This window comes from Lytechinus variegatus, chromosome 6, assembly GCF_018143015.1.
Source record: "Lytechinus variegatus isolate NC3 chromosome 6, Lvar_3.0, whole genome shotgun sequence".
NCBI lineage: Eukaryota > Metazoa > Echinodermata > Echinoidea > Temnopleuroida > Toxopneustidae > Lytechinus > Lytechinus variegatus.
Window position 1 is genome coordinate 16,656,416 of NC_054745.1, and position 17,050 is coordinate 16,673,465.

Below are 17,050 nucleotides of genomic sequence, written 5' to 3' on the forward strand. Positions count from 1 at the left end.
TTCCTAAAATCAGTCCTGAAAATGTCCCTTCTTCTGATCTAAATATCAAAAAATTTTCAGCTCGCGCTGCGCGCTCGCATCATTTGGTTAATGAAATACGCATGGTCCTAGTTAATTCCTACAAAGAAACCTTAGAATGCCCCACTTCAGGCCTGAATTATCTTAATTTTCAGCTCGCGCTACGCGCTCGCAATATTTGATTAGTGAGATGCGTATGATAATCATGATTGCAATGACTACAAAAAGTGTTTCATGTGTTCAGACGAAATTCTAGTAAAATCAGCAATGGCTTCGCACTCGCGTAAGATGACTGGTGAGATACGCATACTCTAGATTCCTAAAATATATTCCTTAAAATCCTGCTGTTTGGGGTCAAAATATACAAGAACTTCAGCTCGTGCTTCGCGCTCGCATTGTTTAGCGAGAGAGGCATTTATCATGATTACACAAATTTGATATAATGTTCCTTTTTAGGTGTGAATATAAACATTTTTTAGCTCGCGCTTCACGCTCGCATTATTTAATCAGTGAGATACATATCCGTTTCATGGCATTGTCCTTAAAATGTCTCTATTAGGTCAGTATAACTGGCAACTGAGCGCGCTCACTCAGTGATTAAAAAAAAACGCTGGTGCCCCCCCCCCCCTGCCGCGACCCACGGTACGCCACTGTGGACATATCAATGACAATTACTTGTATATCTAGAAACGTGATTGAAAAAAAATGCCAAAATATTTCATTCATCCCCCCACCCATCAACCCTGATTTACGCCAGTGAGCACCAAAGAAAAACAACTTGTGAAAGTTTCACACAGCTAGCTATACAGTGCGTCCCAGAAAAAACGAAACCGAGATTTAGCGATCATTTATCATTACTTAATCATAAATAAAACAGACAGATGACCTACCAATTTAAAGCTTAGAATCTCCTCTTTCATCTGATATTACTTAGACTATTTTTCATTTACGCATGAGTGAGCAAAGACAATTTGAAGAAAGGATATCAAAAAAGCATTTGGCGGGGGTTATCTGGGTTTCTAAAAGAAAACCATATTTCTGAAAAGTTCAATATCTGCTCTTTAATTTGATACCTGGATTACAGAAAATGATCAAGATATAACAAAGTTCTGGTCATTTGAAATAAGGCTTGAATTTCAATAATTTCATAAAATGAAGAGGTTCTCCAGGCTGGCGTTCAAACTCACTCGACACTCCGTTTTGTTGACGATCTGCCATGCATTAAACCTTTTGTTCACCATGCGATAGCTTCTGTGGGAAACCGGTGAAAACACGTTTATCTCATGAAATTATGGAAATACAAGCCTTATTTCAAAAATGACCAGAACTTTTTTATTTCTCAACCATTTTCTGTAATTGAGGTACCAAATTAAAGAGCAGATATTGAACTTTTCAGAAATATGATTTTCTTTTTGAAACCCAGAAACCCCCCGCCAAATGAATTTTTGGTAAACTTTTTTCAAATTGTTTTTACTCACTCATGCGTGAATAAGAAATAACCAAGGTAATATCAGATGAAAGAAGAGATTCTAAGCTTTAAAGCCTGTGTATAGCTTTGGTAAAGGGTCAATAATGTGATTGATAATCGAATATCATCTAATATGACAGTCTTACTGAAGCGTAGAGACCGTTAGATATTTTTCCAACTGCACTTCTCTGAGAAAATTTCAAATATTCAAATCTTGGATATATAGCGCCCTCTCTCGGCGATGCTAGTTTTAAATTTAAAAAATGGGCATTCAAGCACTTATCTTATAAATTTAGTGATTAGATATCCAAAAGTTACAGACAAAGAACATATCTTGAAAGTTTCAGCCCATTCCATGATTTGGAATAGGATTTAATTGAAAGACAAATACACACAGATATTTTAATTTGATCGGGTGACCCGATCAAGTTAAATTTCCATGTAAAATCGCAAAATTTATCATGTAAAACACATTTTCATTTTATATCCTCCACATCATAACTGTTATAGGGCATATCCATTCATATTAGCTAGCAATGAATTGGAATAGTGATAGGTGCATTTTGTTGGATTTACCGAAACTATACACAAGCTTTAAATTGGTAGGTCATTTGTCTATTCTATTTATGATAAAGTTATGATAAATGATCGCTAAATCTCGGTTTCGTTTTTTCTGGGACTCACTGTATAGCTATGACAGTCAAACGTTTAAACATTCTTTTACTCGGAGCTGCAGGTATGGCCTATTGGACTCTATTAGGAAAGGCTGCTTTCCATGGTCATATTGACGTCATCAAATACTTGATCAGTGAGGGAGCTGAGGTCAATAAAGAGGATAATCTAGGTTCGACTGCATTACATCGTGCTGCTTGGAGTGGTCACGTTGACCTCATCAAATATCTGATCAGTGAGGGAGCTGAGGTCAATAAGGAGGATAATGGTGGTGGGAATGCATTACACCGTGCTGCTCAGAATGGTCATATTGACGTCATCAAATATCTGATCAGTGAGGGAGCTGAGGTCAATAAGGAGGATAATGGTGGTGGGAATGCATTACACCGTGCTGCTCAGAATGGTCATATTGACGTCATCAAATATCTGATCAGTGAGGGAGCTGAGGTCAATAAGGAGGATAATGGTGGTGGGACTGCATTACACTGTGCTGCTGTGAATGGTCATATTGACGCCATGAAATATCTGATCAGTGAGGGAGCTGAGGTCAATAAGGAGGATAATCGTGGTCGGACTGTATTACACTGTGCTGCTCAGAATGGTCATATTGATGTCATCAAATATCTGATCATTGAGGGAGCTGAGGTCAATAAGGAGGATAATGGTGGTGGGACTGCATTACACCGTGCTGCTGAGAATGGTCATATTGACGTCATCAAATATCTGATCAGTGAGGGAGTTGATTTCAATCAGGAGGGAAATGATGGCGGGACTGCATTACACCGTGCTGCTAAAAATGGTCATATTGAAATCATCAAATATCTGATCAGTGAAGGAGCTGAGGTTAAAATGGAGGATAATGGTGGTGGGACTGCATTACATCGTGCTGCTCGGAAGGGTCATATTAAAGTCATCAAATATTTGATCAGTGAGGGAGCTGAGGTAAACAAGGAGGATAATAAAGGCGAGACTGCATTACACCGTGCTGCTGAGAACGGTCATATTGATGTCATGAAATATCTGATAAGTGAGGGAGCTGAGGTTAATAAGGAGGATAATCGTGGTAATACTGCATTACACCATTCTTATTGGTACATTCCTATTGACTTCAAACATCTGACCAGTGAGGGAGCTGAGATCAAAAAGGAGGGCAATGGTACTAGGACTGCATTACCCCGTTTTTATTCGTACAGTCCTATTGACTTCATGAAAAATCTGACCAGGAAGAGAGCTGAGGTCAGTAAAGAGGAAATTGGTGGTAGGACTTCATTACCACGTTCCTGTTCATACACTCAGATTGACGTCATCAAATACTTGATCAGTGAGGGAGCTGAGGTCAATAAAGAGGATAATCTAGGTTCGACTGCATTACATCGTGCTGCTTGGAGTGGTCACGTTGACCTCATCAAATATCTGATCAGTGAGGGAGGTGACGTCAATAAGGAGGATAATGGTGGTAGGACTGCATTACACCGTGCTGCTCAGAATGGTCATATTGACGTCATCAAATATCTGATCAGTGAGGGAGTTGATTTCAATCAGGAGGAAAATGATGGCGGGACTGCGTTACATCGTGCTGCTGAGAATGGTCATATTGACCTCATCAAATATCTGATCAGTGAGGGAGCTGAGGTCAATAAGGAGGATAATGGTGGTGGGAATGCATTACACCGTGCTGCTCAGAATGGTCATATTGACGTCATCAAATATCTGATCAGTGAGGGAGTTGAAGTCAATAAGGAGGACAATGATGGTGGGAATGCGTTACACCGTGCTGCTGAGAATGGTCATATTGACCTCATCAAATATCTGATCAGTGAGGGAGCTGAGGTCAATAAGGAGGATAATGGTGGTGGGAATGCATTACACCGTGCTGCTCAGAATGGTCATATTGACGTCATCAAATATCTGATCAGTGAGGGAGTTGATTTCAATCAGGAGGAAAATGATGGCGGGACTGCATTACATCGTGCTGCTCAGAATGGTCATATTGACGTCATCAAATATCTGATCAGTGAGGGAGCTGAGGTCAATAAGGAGGATAATGGTGGTGGGACTGCATTACACCGTGCTGCTCAGAATGGTCATATTGACGTCATCAAATATCTGATCAGTGAGGGAGCTGAGGTAAACAAGGAGAATAATGGTGGTGAGACTGCATTACACCGTGCTGCTTGGAACAGTCATATCGACGTCACCAAATATCTGATCAGTGAGGGAGCTGAGGTAAACAAGGAGAATAATGATGGTGAGACTGCATTACACCGTGCTGCTTGCAAGAGTCATACTGACGTTATCAAATATCTGATCAGTGAGGGAGCTGAGGTAAACAAGGAGGATAATGGTGGTGGGACTGCATTACACCGTGCTGCTTGGAACAGACATATCGACGTCACCAAATATCTGATCAGTGAGGGAGCTGAGGTAAACAAGGAGAATAATGTTGGTGAGACTGCATTACACCGTGCTGCTTGGAACAGTCATACTGACGTTATCAAATATCTGATCAGTGAGGGAGCTGAGGTTAATAAGGAGGATAATGGTGGTGAGACTGCATTACACCGTGCTGCTTGCAACAGTCATACTGACGTTATCAAATATCTGATCAGTGAGGGAGCTGAGGTAAACAAGGAGGATAATGGTGGTGGGACTGCATTACACCGTGCTGCTTGGAACAGTCATATCGACGTCACCAAATATCTGATCAGTGAGGGAGCTGAGGTAAACAAGGAGAATAATGATGGTGAGACTGCATTACACCGTGCTGCTTGCAAGAGTCATACTGACGTTATCAAATATCTGATCAGTGAGGGAGCTGAGGTAAACAAGGAGGATAATGGTGGTGGGACTGCATTACACCGTGCTGCTTGGAACAGACATATCGACGTCACCAAATATCTGATCAGTGAGGGAGCTGAGGTAAACAAGGAGAATAATGTTGGTGAGACTGCATTACACCGTGCTGCTTGGAACAGTCATACTGACGTTATCAAATATCTGATCAGTGAGGGAGCTGAGGTGAACAAGGAGTATAATGTTGGTGGGACTGCATTACACCGTGCTGCTTACAAAGGTCACATTGACGTTATCAAATATCTGATCAGTGAGGGAGCTGAGGTAAACCAGGAGGATAATGTCGGTATAACTGCATTACACAATGCTGCTTGGAACAGTCATATTGACGTCATCAAATATCTGGTGAGTAAGGGAGCTGAGGTCAATAAGGAGGCTAATGGTCGTGTGACTGCATCATACCCTGCTGCTTGGAACATTCATATTGACTACTTTAAATATCTGATCAGTAAGGGAGTCGAAGTAAATAAGGAGGGTAAACGTAGTTGGACTGCATTGCACCGTGCTGCTGAGAATGGTAATATTGCCGTCATCAAATATTTGATCAGTGAGGGAGCTGAGGTCAATAAGGAGGATGATGGTGGTGGGACTGCATTATACCGTGCTGCTGAGAAGGGTCATATCGACGTCATCAAATATCTGATCAGTGAGGGAGCTGAGGTAAACAAGGAGGATAATAAAGGCGAGACTGCATTACACCATGCTGCTGAGAAGGGTCATATCGACGTCATCAAATATCTGATCAGTGAGGGGGCTGAGGTTAATAAGGAGGATAATGGTAGTGGGACTGCATTACACCGTGCTGCTGAGAATGGTAATATTGCCGTCATCAAATATTTGATCAGTGAGGGAGTTGATTTCAATCAGGAGGAAAATGATGGCGGGACTGCATTATACCGTGCTGCTGAGAATGGTCATATTGACGTCATCAAATATCTGATCAGTGAAGGAGCTGAGGTAAACAAGGAGGATAATGAAGGCGAGACTGCATTACACCAAGCTGCTGAGAAGGGTCATATCGACCTCATCAAATATCTGATCAGTGAGGGAGCTGAGGTAAATAAGGAGGATAATAAAGGCGAGACTGCATTATACCTTGCTGCTTGGAAGGGTCATATTGACGTCATCAAATATCTGATCAGTGAAGGAGCTGAGGTAGACAAGGAGGATAATGAAGGCGAGACTGCATTACACCATGCTGCTGAGAAAGGTCATATTGACGTCATCAAATATCTGATCAGTGAGGGAGCTGAGGTCAATAAGGAGGATAATGGTGGTGGGAATGCATTACACCGTGCTGCTCAGAATGGTCATATTGACGTCATCAAATATCTGATCAGTGAGGGAGCTGAGGTCAATAAGGAGGACAATGGTGGTGGGACTGCATTACACCGTGCTGCTGAGAATGGTCATATTGACGTCATCAAATATCTGATCAGTGAGGGAGCTGAAGTCAATAAGGAGGACAATGGTGGTGGGACTGCGTTACACCGTGCTGCTCAGAATGGTCATATTGACGTCATCAAATATCTGATCAGTGAGGGAGTTGAAGTCAATAAGGAGGAAAATGATGGCGGGACTGCATTACACCGTGCTGCTCAGAATGGTCATATTGACGTCATCAAATATCTGATCAGTGAGGGAGCTGAGGTCAATAAGGAGGATAATGGTGGTGGGACTGCATTACACCGTGCTGCTCAGAATGGTCATATTGACGTCATCAAATATCTGATCAGTGAGGGAGCTGAGGTCAATAAGAAGGATAATGGTGGTGGGACTGCATTACACCGTGCTGCTGAGAATGGTCATATTGACGTCATCAAATATCTGATCAGTGAGGGAGCTGAGGTCAATAAGGAGGATAATGGTGGTGGGAATGCATTACACCGTGCTGCTAACAATGGTCATATTGACGTCATCAAATATCTGATCAGTGAGGGAGCTGAGGTCAATAAGGAGGATAATGGTGGTGGGACTGCATTACACCATGCTGCTGAGAATGGTCATATTGACGTCATCAAATATCTGATCAGTGAGGGAGCTGAAGTCAATAAGGAGGATAATGGTGGTTGGACTGCATTACACCGTGCTGCTCAGAATGGTCATATTGACGTCATCGAATATCTGATCAGTGAGAGAGCTGAGGTCAATAAGGAGGATGATGGTGGTGGGACTGCATTACACCGTGCTGCTGAGAATGGTCATATTGACGTCATAAAATATCTGATCAGTGAGGGAGCCGAGGTCAATAGGGAGGATGATTGTGGTTGGACTGCATTACACCGTGCTGCTAACAATGGTAATACTGACCTCATCAAATATCTGGTCAGTGAGGGAGCTGAGGTCAATAAGGAGGATAATGGTGGTTGGAATGCATTACACCGTGCTGCTCAGAATGGTCATATTGACGTCATCAAATATCTGATCAGTGAGGGAGCTGAAGTCAATAAGGAGGATAATGGTGGTTGGAATGCATTACACCGTGCTGCTCAGAATGGTCATATTGACGTCATCAAATATCTGATCAGTGAGAGAGCTGAGGTCAATAAGGAGGATAATGGTGGTGGGAATGCATTACACCGTGCTGCTCAGAATGGTCATATTGACGTCATCAAATATCTGATCAGTGAGGGAGCTGAGGTCAATAAGGAGGATAATGGTGGTGGGAATGCGTTACACCGTGCTGCTGAGAATGGTCATATTGATGTCATAAAATATCTGATCAATGAGGGAGGTGAAGTCAATAAAGAGGATAATGGTTGTGGGATTGCATTACACCGTGCTGCTAACAATGATCATATTGACGTCATCAAATATCTGATCAGTGAGGGAGCTGAGGTCAATAAGGAGGATGATGGTGGTGGGACTGCATTACACCGTGCTGCTTGGAACGGTCATACTGACGTCATTAAATATCTGATCAGTGAGAGAGCTGAGGTCAATAATGAGGATGATGGTGGTGGGACTGCATTACACCGTGCTGCTGAGAATGGTCATATTGACGTCATCAAATATCTGATCAGTAAGGGAGCTAAAATCAATAAGAAGGATAATGGTGGTGGGACTGCATTACACCGTGCTGCTTGGAACGGTCATATTGATGTCATTAAATATCTGATCAGTGAGGGAGCTGAGGTCAATAAGGAGGATAATGAAGGCCAGACTGCATTACACCGTGCGGATTGGCCCGGTCATATTGACGTCATCAAATACCTGATCAGTGAGGGAGCTGAGGTCAATAAGAAGGATAATGATGGTTGGAATGCGTTACACTCTGCTGCTTGCAACGGTCATATAAGCGTCATCAAATATCTGATGAGCAAGGGAGCTGAGGTTAATAAGGAGGATAATCGTGGTGGGACTGCATTACACCGTGCTGCAAACAGTGGTCATATTGACGTCATCAAATATCTTATCAGTAAGGGAGCTGAGGTCAATAAGGAGGATAATCGTGGTGGGACTGCATTACACCGTGCTGCAAACAGTGGTCATATTGACGTCATCAAATATCTGATGAGTGAGGGAGCTGAGGTCAACAAGGAAGGTAATTGTGGTGTGACTGCATTACACCATGCTGCTTGGAGCGGTCATATTGACGTCATAAAATATTTGATCAGTGAGGGAGCTGAGGTCAAGAAGGAAGGTAATTGTGGTGTGACTGCATTGCACCATGCTGCTTGGAGCGGTCATATTGACGTCATCAAATATCTGATCGCTGAGGGAGCTGAGGTCAATAAGGAGGATAACAATGGTTTGACTGCATTACACCGTGCTGCTGACAATGGTCATATTGACATCATCAAATATCTGATCAGTGAGGGAGCTGAGGCCAATAAGGAAGGTAATCGTGGTGTAACTGCATTACACCATGCTGCTTGGAGCGGTCATATTGACATCATAAAATATCTGATCACTGAGGGAGCTGAGGTCAATAAGGAGGATAACAATGGTTTGACTGCATTACACGGTGCTGCTAACAATGGTCATATTGACATCATCAAATATCTGATCAGTGAGGGAGCTGAGGTCAATAAGGAGGATAATGAATGTCAGATTTTATTACACCGTGCTGCTGAGAATGGTCATATTGACATCATCAAATATCTGATCAGTGAGGGAGCTGAGGCCAATAAGGAAGGTAATTGTGGTGTAACTGCATTACACCATGCTGCTTGGAGCGGTCATATTGACGTCACCAAATATCTAATCAATGAGGGAGCTGAGGTCAATAAGGAGGATAATGATGGTTTGACTGCATTACACCGTGCTGCTTGGAACAGTCACATTGACGTCATCAAATATCTGATCAGTAAGGGAGCTGAGGTCAATAAGGAGGATAATGGTGGTGGGACTGCATTACACTATGCTGCGTGGAAAGGTTGTATTGACGTCATAAAATATCTGATCAGTGAGGGAGCGAAGGTCAATAAGGAGGATAATGCTGGTGGGATTGCATTTCACCGTGCTTCTTGGAACAGTCATATTGACGTCATCAAATATCTGATCAGTAAGGGAACTGAGGTCAATAAGGGGGATAATGGTGGTGTGACTGCATTACACCGTGCTGCTTGGAGTGGTCATATTGACGTCATCAAATATCTGATCACTGAGGGAGCTGAGGTCAATAAGGAGGATAATGGTGGTGGGGCTGCATTACACCGTGCTGCTGAGAATGGTCATATCGACGTCATTAAATATCTGATCAGTGAGGGAGCCGAGGTCAATAAGGAGGATAATGGTGGTGGGACTGCATTACACCGTGCTGCTTGGAACAGTCATATTGACGTCATCAAATATCTGATCAGTGAGGGAGCTGAGGTCAATGAGGAGGATAATGGTGGTGGGACTGCATTACACTGTGCTGCGTGGAAAGGTCGTATTGACGTCATAAAATATCTGATAAGCCAAGGAATTGAGTTCAATAAGGGGGATAAAGATAGTCGGACTGCATTACACTTTGCTGCTGAGAATGCTCATTATGACGTCATCAAATACCTTATCAGCCAAGGAGCAGATGTGAATAAAACAACAGCCAATGGCTGGACAGTGTTGCACTGTGCTGCAGCAAATTGCAGTTTTGGCGTCATCGAATATCTTCTCAGTGTTGCAGGTGAGGCGAATCGAAACGCAGAAGATCAACACGCATTGCTCCTTAAAGGTGACCCTCTAGAGGTGAATAAAGCAGACAATGAAGGGAGAACAGCATTACACATCGCCGTTCACCATGGTTACATTGACGTTGTTAAATTCCTGCTTACAAGTGGAGCACGAAGTGACACAGAAGACATTCGCGGCCAAACACCCTTACGTCAATCGTTAGCCATTGGGCACAGAGACATTGCTGCTCTGCTTATCGACAAGTTGAATGCTAAGGTAGGTCATGCATACGCCCTCGGGCGGTATTCTGAAAACCGTGTTAGCGCAAACACACCACAATTAACACTATTTTCAGATTACCGCCCATGGAAATTTTAACAAAAGTACTGATATAAATTTGAAAAAAAAGTTTAATCATTCTTCTACTCTCTTTCATATTACAACTTTAAAAGCCTGGCCTCTGGGGCCTGGCTTTAAACTTTATTACCAAATAATACCTGCATACATGCATGTCCCTCAGCTGATTAAATATATCAAAAGCAGTAAAACTCTTGAACTAAAACAAAGTTAATTGATTATCATCTATATAGAGTTCACAATTTAAGTTTAATACAATCTGATATACGACGAAGATTTTACTGATGCTGCTTCTAATACCATTTACAGGAATGCTAATTTTCCTCTACTACGTTTATATAACTTTGTAAATCCAGAGTGATTCAGTGGCCATCCATCTAGCTGTGATGCACGGACATACATCCATCATTGAAAAGCTGATTGCTAAAGGATCTGATATCAATGTACAGTCTAATGACGGTCAGACATGTCTTCATAAAGCTATCAAATTATGCTACCAAAAGAAAAGGAATGTTGGAGACACCGAAACACTCAGAAAGGTTAGTCTTGGAAAAGACCTTTGCCTCAGTTTTCAGTGTACACTTGGATTTTAAAACATTTAAGTCAACTGATCATCATCATGATCATCATGGCATTTTCGGCATCCACTGCTAATTGCAATAATAATAATAATGTAGTTCTTTATATAGCGCATTTCAGACCTGAATGGACTCTCAATGCACTTTACAAACATAAAAATTATACAATATAAGGAATTTCTTAGAATAACAATTGGCAACATCAACATTAATCAGTTACATACATGTATGGCATAAGTATTTGGATAGGCCTAGTTGAATGCTTCATTAAAAAGACATGTTTTAAGTTGTGGTTTGAAAAGTCCAGGATTATTTTGTGATTGGAGAGTACTGGGGAGGGAATTCCAACGGGTTGGGGCACTGTAGGAGAAGGACCTTTCGCCATGCGTCTTAGTTCTTAGTCTGGGTACTTGAAGGAGTAGTTGAGTTGATGATCTAAGTGTCCTAGAGGGGGTGTATGGAGAAACAAGTTCAGAAATTTATTGAGGGGCAAAACCATGAACAGCATTAAATGTTATTAGAAGGACTTTGAAGCGAATTCGTGATTTGATAGGTAGCCAGTGAAGTTCTTTGAGGATTGGGGTGATGTGGTTATGTTTCTTGGATCTGGAGAAAAGTCTTGCGGCTGAATTTTGGATTCTTTGGAACTTTGCTATATCTTTGTCCGAGGTTCCGTACAAAAGACTGTTACAGTTATCAAGAAGGGAAGATATAAAAGCATGAATGAGCATCTCAGTCACATTCTTACTGAGGTACAATACGATGCATAACATTCAATTAAGATATAATGAAAAAAATCATATAAGACTATATTCACTTTGTTTAATTTGTGAGAAAGTAAATATTTAATTCATACATTTTTTTTCGTTGAGCCTTTCAAAAATCTTCATGACATCAAACACTTTAATGACTAATAAGGTTTAAAATAAAAAAAAGACCTACGCGGAATTTGAAGGTTGTATGTATAATTATCACATAAACTAAGTTAATCATCCGTTGCAGGTATCCAAAGAATACTACAGTGGCAGGTTATCTCCTGAAAAGGCATTGGTGTTCTATCTCTTAGAAAATGGAGCCAGGATTGATATTAAGGATGAAGCAGGTTGCCTACCAATCCACTATGCAAATGATGAAATGATCAGACAGATGATATTGGCAAGGTGAACAATTACTTGAAACTAAATTTCCGGTACAAACGGGTTTTGATGTACATGTATTTTCAATAGAGGAAAATCAAACATGCACAACATTGGAAATTTCATCTAAATCGAATGTAAAATTATATGATATTTTGAAGTTTCGCTTATTTTTCCTAAAAAAGTTATATGCACTAATCAGTGACATGTATGAAAGAGTCGGCGATGTTCCTAACGCTTCTTTTTATATTTCTATTGTTTGAAATGTGTAATATTTCAATTTTACAGATTTAACAAAGAGGACCATCTTGACTGAACCATAAAATCGTTAAAGCAATGGTAATACCACACGCTCAAGGTGGAATGAAACCTTGCTTCATATGAGAATGAAGGGGAAATCTAGCATATCTTATATAATGAAATACAGAGGAAATAGCAAGTGGGTGACATCATCAGTCCCCTCTTTTGCATACCGACCAGAATGTGCATATTGTACAAATGCTAATTTTTAATCGAGCGAAACTTTAATAGATAAAACTTTATTTCAAACCCATTTTGATTAAATATTCAGTGTTATGCTCGTGTGGAGTTTATCTTATCATTAAAACCGACTTTCTGTTGGGATGGAATTGTCCTTTCAATACTCTATTGGTTTAATTAGTTCGTGTAGCTTTAAAAAACATGGTTTGCAATTTAAAATGGCACACAATATGTGAATACTTTTCACTGATGTATTATTATCAGAAGTCCATCGAAAACAAACGTTTTTTTTGTAAATGTTCTAAATGATTTTAATGCAGTTTATGTAGTAAATATAATTCAAGATATTAGAAGTTGAATGATTTTGTATTAATTGCCTACTGCAGATCACCTTCATTGGATGATGTACAGTCTGCTAGAGGTAAGAGCATCCCTGAAATATGAAACAAGAAATCGTCACCGAATTCGTCGCGGATGACTGCACGTTAATATATATCTTGTTGACCGACTGATCGTTCATGGAAAAACATTCCATTTGTCTACTTTAGAAACAAGAGGGTTGCTGTTTTACTCTGACTAATTATGTACATTTATTTTGTATTTATTTTTCCCATTATAGCTCTCTTTTCCTCTCGTTTATTATGGTATTGTTCTTCCACCTTTTATCCTTCTTACCCTTCCACTTATTCTCTGTTCGTTCTTATTCTTCTCGCTCTCGTTATTCTTCCTATACATTCATCATAATTCTTTACCTCTGTAATTTTGTAACAAATCTCTTAATGCATTTTCTTTATCTTTTCCCCATATTCCCATCAACTCCATATTCTGTCTCTCATTCCTATTCATTCCCATTCTTAATACTTTTTTTACGATCTGGAAATCAATGTTCTGATTTAAACATTGAATTTTTGCATAATTCATATATCTGACTACTTATGAATCATATTGATTCTAAAACTTTGTCGTTTATACAGTGCGTATCAAAAAAAAGTTTACACTTTGAAAAAATCCTGTAAAATTATGCATTAGTAATATCTTGAAGGTTTTGCCACATTTTAACATTGGTACAGCTCCATTAAAGCAAATAATGAACTGTCGAAAAATATTTCCGCTTGAGTGAGCACCACTTAATTTTGAAAAGTTAGTGTAAAATGATTTACGCAGAACATTGAAATGGTTATGCGAGTAAAAGTAGACTGTAATCATGTAGAACGCATGGAATTGAGCTAGTAAAATTAATTTGAAGATATCTTCTACCTTGTTAGACTTGTTTCCTTGCCCAAAACACTTCGAAGAGTGCATTTCACCCCACCCCACTCCCCCACACACCGAGCCCATCGTGACGATATTTGCTTTACACTGAGGTGTGATTTACATGGAATGGCTTAAGCTTGATTTTCATTATGTTTATCATTGCTAAACTTGAGAAAAGTTTGGAGAAACAAGTATTAAATGAAAAATGAAATGTAAACCCACTTTCAATGATAAAAACTTAGTGAAAAAATGCTGGAGATGTCTGATATAAACTTTTCTTCAGATCCAGCTGGCACAAATAGGGTAAAGTCTGTGCTTGATAAGAATTGAAATTTCACTATGGGTGGCAAAATTGTTACAAAATGCTGGAATGTATCCGTTTTATTTCAATTGACTAAAAGTGCAAGGGAAATGTATGATAAATCTTTCGTAGGGTAAGTTTGATTTCGCCCTTTCCCCTTGACACAGCATGAAAACGAGCATTTCTGCGCAAACAGATTTCTGCGAGCTTTACAGAAATGGACAGTGCTCACTAAAGAGTAACATTCTGACAAAACTTTTACTTTCATTGGATAGATGAGACCAAAACCCAAGATTATATGTGCAAAAATTACCCACATGTTGTATATTTTTTAATTCCCAGGCTTTTTCAAAATGTAAACATTTTTTGATACGCACTGTATATTAGCGGATTTTTAAATGCTATTTTCTTTGATTGTGGTCGATGACGTCGTGTCGTATGGTCAATGTTCTGTAATCGTTCATCTTATGCTATATGATAATCGTTGCTTTTGTGTTGGGATTTAATGTACAATATGCTATGCCTTATTGATGTCAAAACGTTTGTCATTCGTCCTTATGCCTCGATTGATTCTTTAATCTAAAAAGAAACCATTTTTAACTGAATTTGAATAACCGAGATCACAACGCAAGGCTTAGTTAACTTTTGATAGGCTTGTATGCATTGTAAAATTGTTTATTATTCCATTTCATTGGCTGAAATACAGGTTTGTTCCTCTACATTTTGTGTACCGTGACCTTTTTGTTTACGTGTATACGTGCATATATCACAGGTCGGCCATCGAACTCTAACGTTGCCTCTGTCAAAGTCATCAGAAATTCCAGTCAAGAAATCAATCTAGAAGACCATGGAATATCAATGTACCTTCCTCCTGGAGCGGTTCCACCTGATGTTTCTTGTCAGATAACCCTAACCATCTGTACAGAAAATACATGTGTAGATATCACTGAAGGTGAACCAATGGTCTGCTATGGGATCAAGTGTGACCCTCAACCCTTGATCTTCAACCAACCTGTTAAGATCACTATACCACACTCTTCCTTGGTCGTCAATCCAGAGCAAGTAAAACCAGACATCGTTTGTCGCGTGTGGGACTCTATCAAGGGTAAGTCCGTGAAGATTGAGATTGGAGTAAAACAATATACGTATTATTGGTAACTGTACAGTAAATCATTTAGGCTTTTTTTTCTTCTTGAAATGACTTTGATGCTAACCTATATATATATATATATATATATATATATATATATATATATATATATATATATATATATATAGCAAAATACAATGTGAATAAAAACAACCGTAGATAGAAAAGTTGATCAAATTTTCGCCCATAGGGCTTCATCAGGAAATGATGAATTTATTAGTCAACAACACCAAGAAACGCAGTGCGCAAAACGCAAAGCGTAAAAAACAACGCGCTAAGAGGTAAGACGCGAAGCGCAACAGTACAAAAGAAAAGAGAGAAAGAGAGAAAACAAAGAAAAAAGAAAAAAGAAAGAAAGGGGAAGGGAAGAAAAAGAAGAAAGCCGGGGAGACAAAAGGAAGAGAGAAAACTGAAAAAGAAAACCGACTAGAAGAAAAAAGAGAGAGAGGGAGAGAAGGGGCAGAAATAGAGGACAGCTGGGGAGAAAGAAAGAGAAGAAAAAGAAAGGGAAGGACAACAGAAAGAAAGGAAGAAAACAAGAAAGGGAAGCAAGAGAGAGAGAGAGAGAGAGAGAGGGAGAAAAGAATATCACATCACGGGAAAAGAATGGAAAGACGCATTCATTCCATCAGGTTGGAGAGAGCCGAGTGAGTGGATGAGGCGTTCCTCCTTCTCTTTCCTTATCCCATCTGAACGAAAACCAGCCAGAAGAACGCACACCTTGAAGTACCCGATGTTATGGTCTGGTTGGTTGAAATGATGCGCTACCGGCAACCCTGCTGACTTGATCCTGATGGAGCGAAGATGTTCGGTCACTCTGTCAGCTAGCCTCCTCTTCGTTTCTCCGATGTAGATCTCCTTGCACTTCGAGCAGTAGATGCAATATATGCAATCCTTGGTGACACATGTAAAAGAGCCGTGGATATGCCAAGTACCCTTTGGTCCGGATATCTCTGTCACTGAAGAAATGACCCCACACGTGTTGCAGCGAGGTCTACTGCATGGTTTGCTTCCGACACCACATGTAGCATTGATTGGAATGAGCTCGGATTTTACGAGGAGCTGGCGTAGGTTCTTGTCCTTCCGGAACGAAGTCAGAGGGGGTTCGGAGAAAATTTCTGTAGTGGCAGGGTGCTCAGTTAAGATGTGAAAGTTATCCCTCACGGACTTGGCAAGGCGTTCACTAGTGGGATGGTAAGTGACGACTAACGGAATCCTTCCTGAAACCTGCTTCTGCTGCTTGGGCCGAAGGAAATCCGCACGTGTTGATGTATCAACTCTCTTAGCTGCCTTAGTCAGGATCTCATCCGGGTAACCTCGTTGCTTGAAGAAATGTTGCATTTCATCTGCTCGTTGGTTGTAGTCATCTTCCTCTGAACAAATACGACGGATACGAGAAAGTTGAGAGAAGGGAATGGAATTCTTGCATGCAGGAGGATGTGAAGATGCGTAGTTCAGGTAAGCATGGGAATCAGTGGGCTTGTAATGCACTGACGTGGTGATACCCGAGCCTTCGATAGTGACTTTGAGGTCCAAGAAAGCCACACTGGCGTTTGACACTTCGTTGGTAAGTTGAACTGAAGGATGCATGTTGCCAAGTCTGTCAATGAATTCCATAACTTCATCCTTGGATGACACTGCGATTCCAAGATAATCATCAATATATCTTCGCAGAAGCAGAGGTTT

General features: G+C 40.5%; 1 protein-coding gene across 1 annotated transcript; it reads left to right on the forward strand.

The window, feature by feature from the left end:
- The first annotated feature begins 3,007 nt into the window (after positions 1 to 3,007).
- LOC121417589 (serine/threonine-protein phosphatase 6 regulatory ankyrin repeat subunit B-like) lies at positions 3,008 to 15,372 on the forward strand. Its single transcript, XM_041611325.1, has 9 exons — positions 3,008 to 3,614; positions 4,281 to 5,572; positions 5,627 to 6,221; positions 7,548 to 7,745; positions 9,627 to 10,384; positions 10,822 to 11,004; positions 12,046 to 12,203; positions 13,046 to 13,080; positions 14,987 to 15,372. Exons 1-9 carry the CDS (start codon positions 3,008 to 3,010, stop codon positions 15,370 to 15,372), a joined length of 4,212 nt encoding a protein of 1,403 aa, XP_041467259.1.
- The last annotated feature ends 1,678 nt before the right edge of the window (positions 15,373 to 17,050 follow it).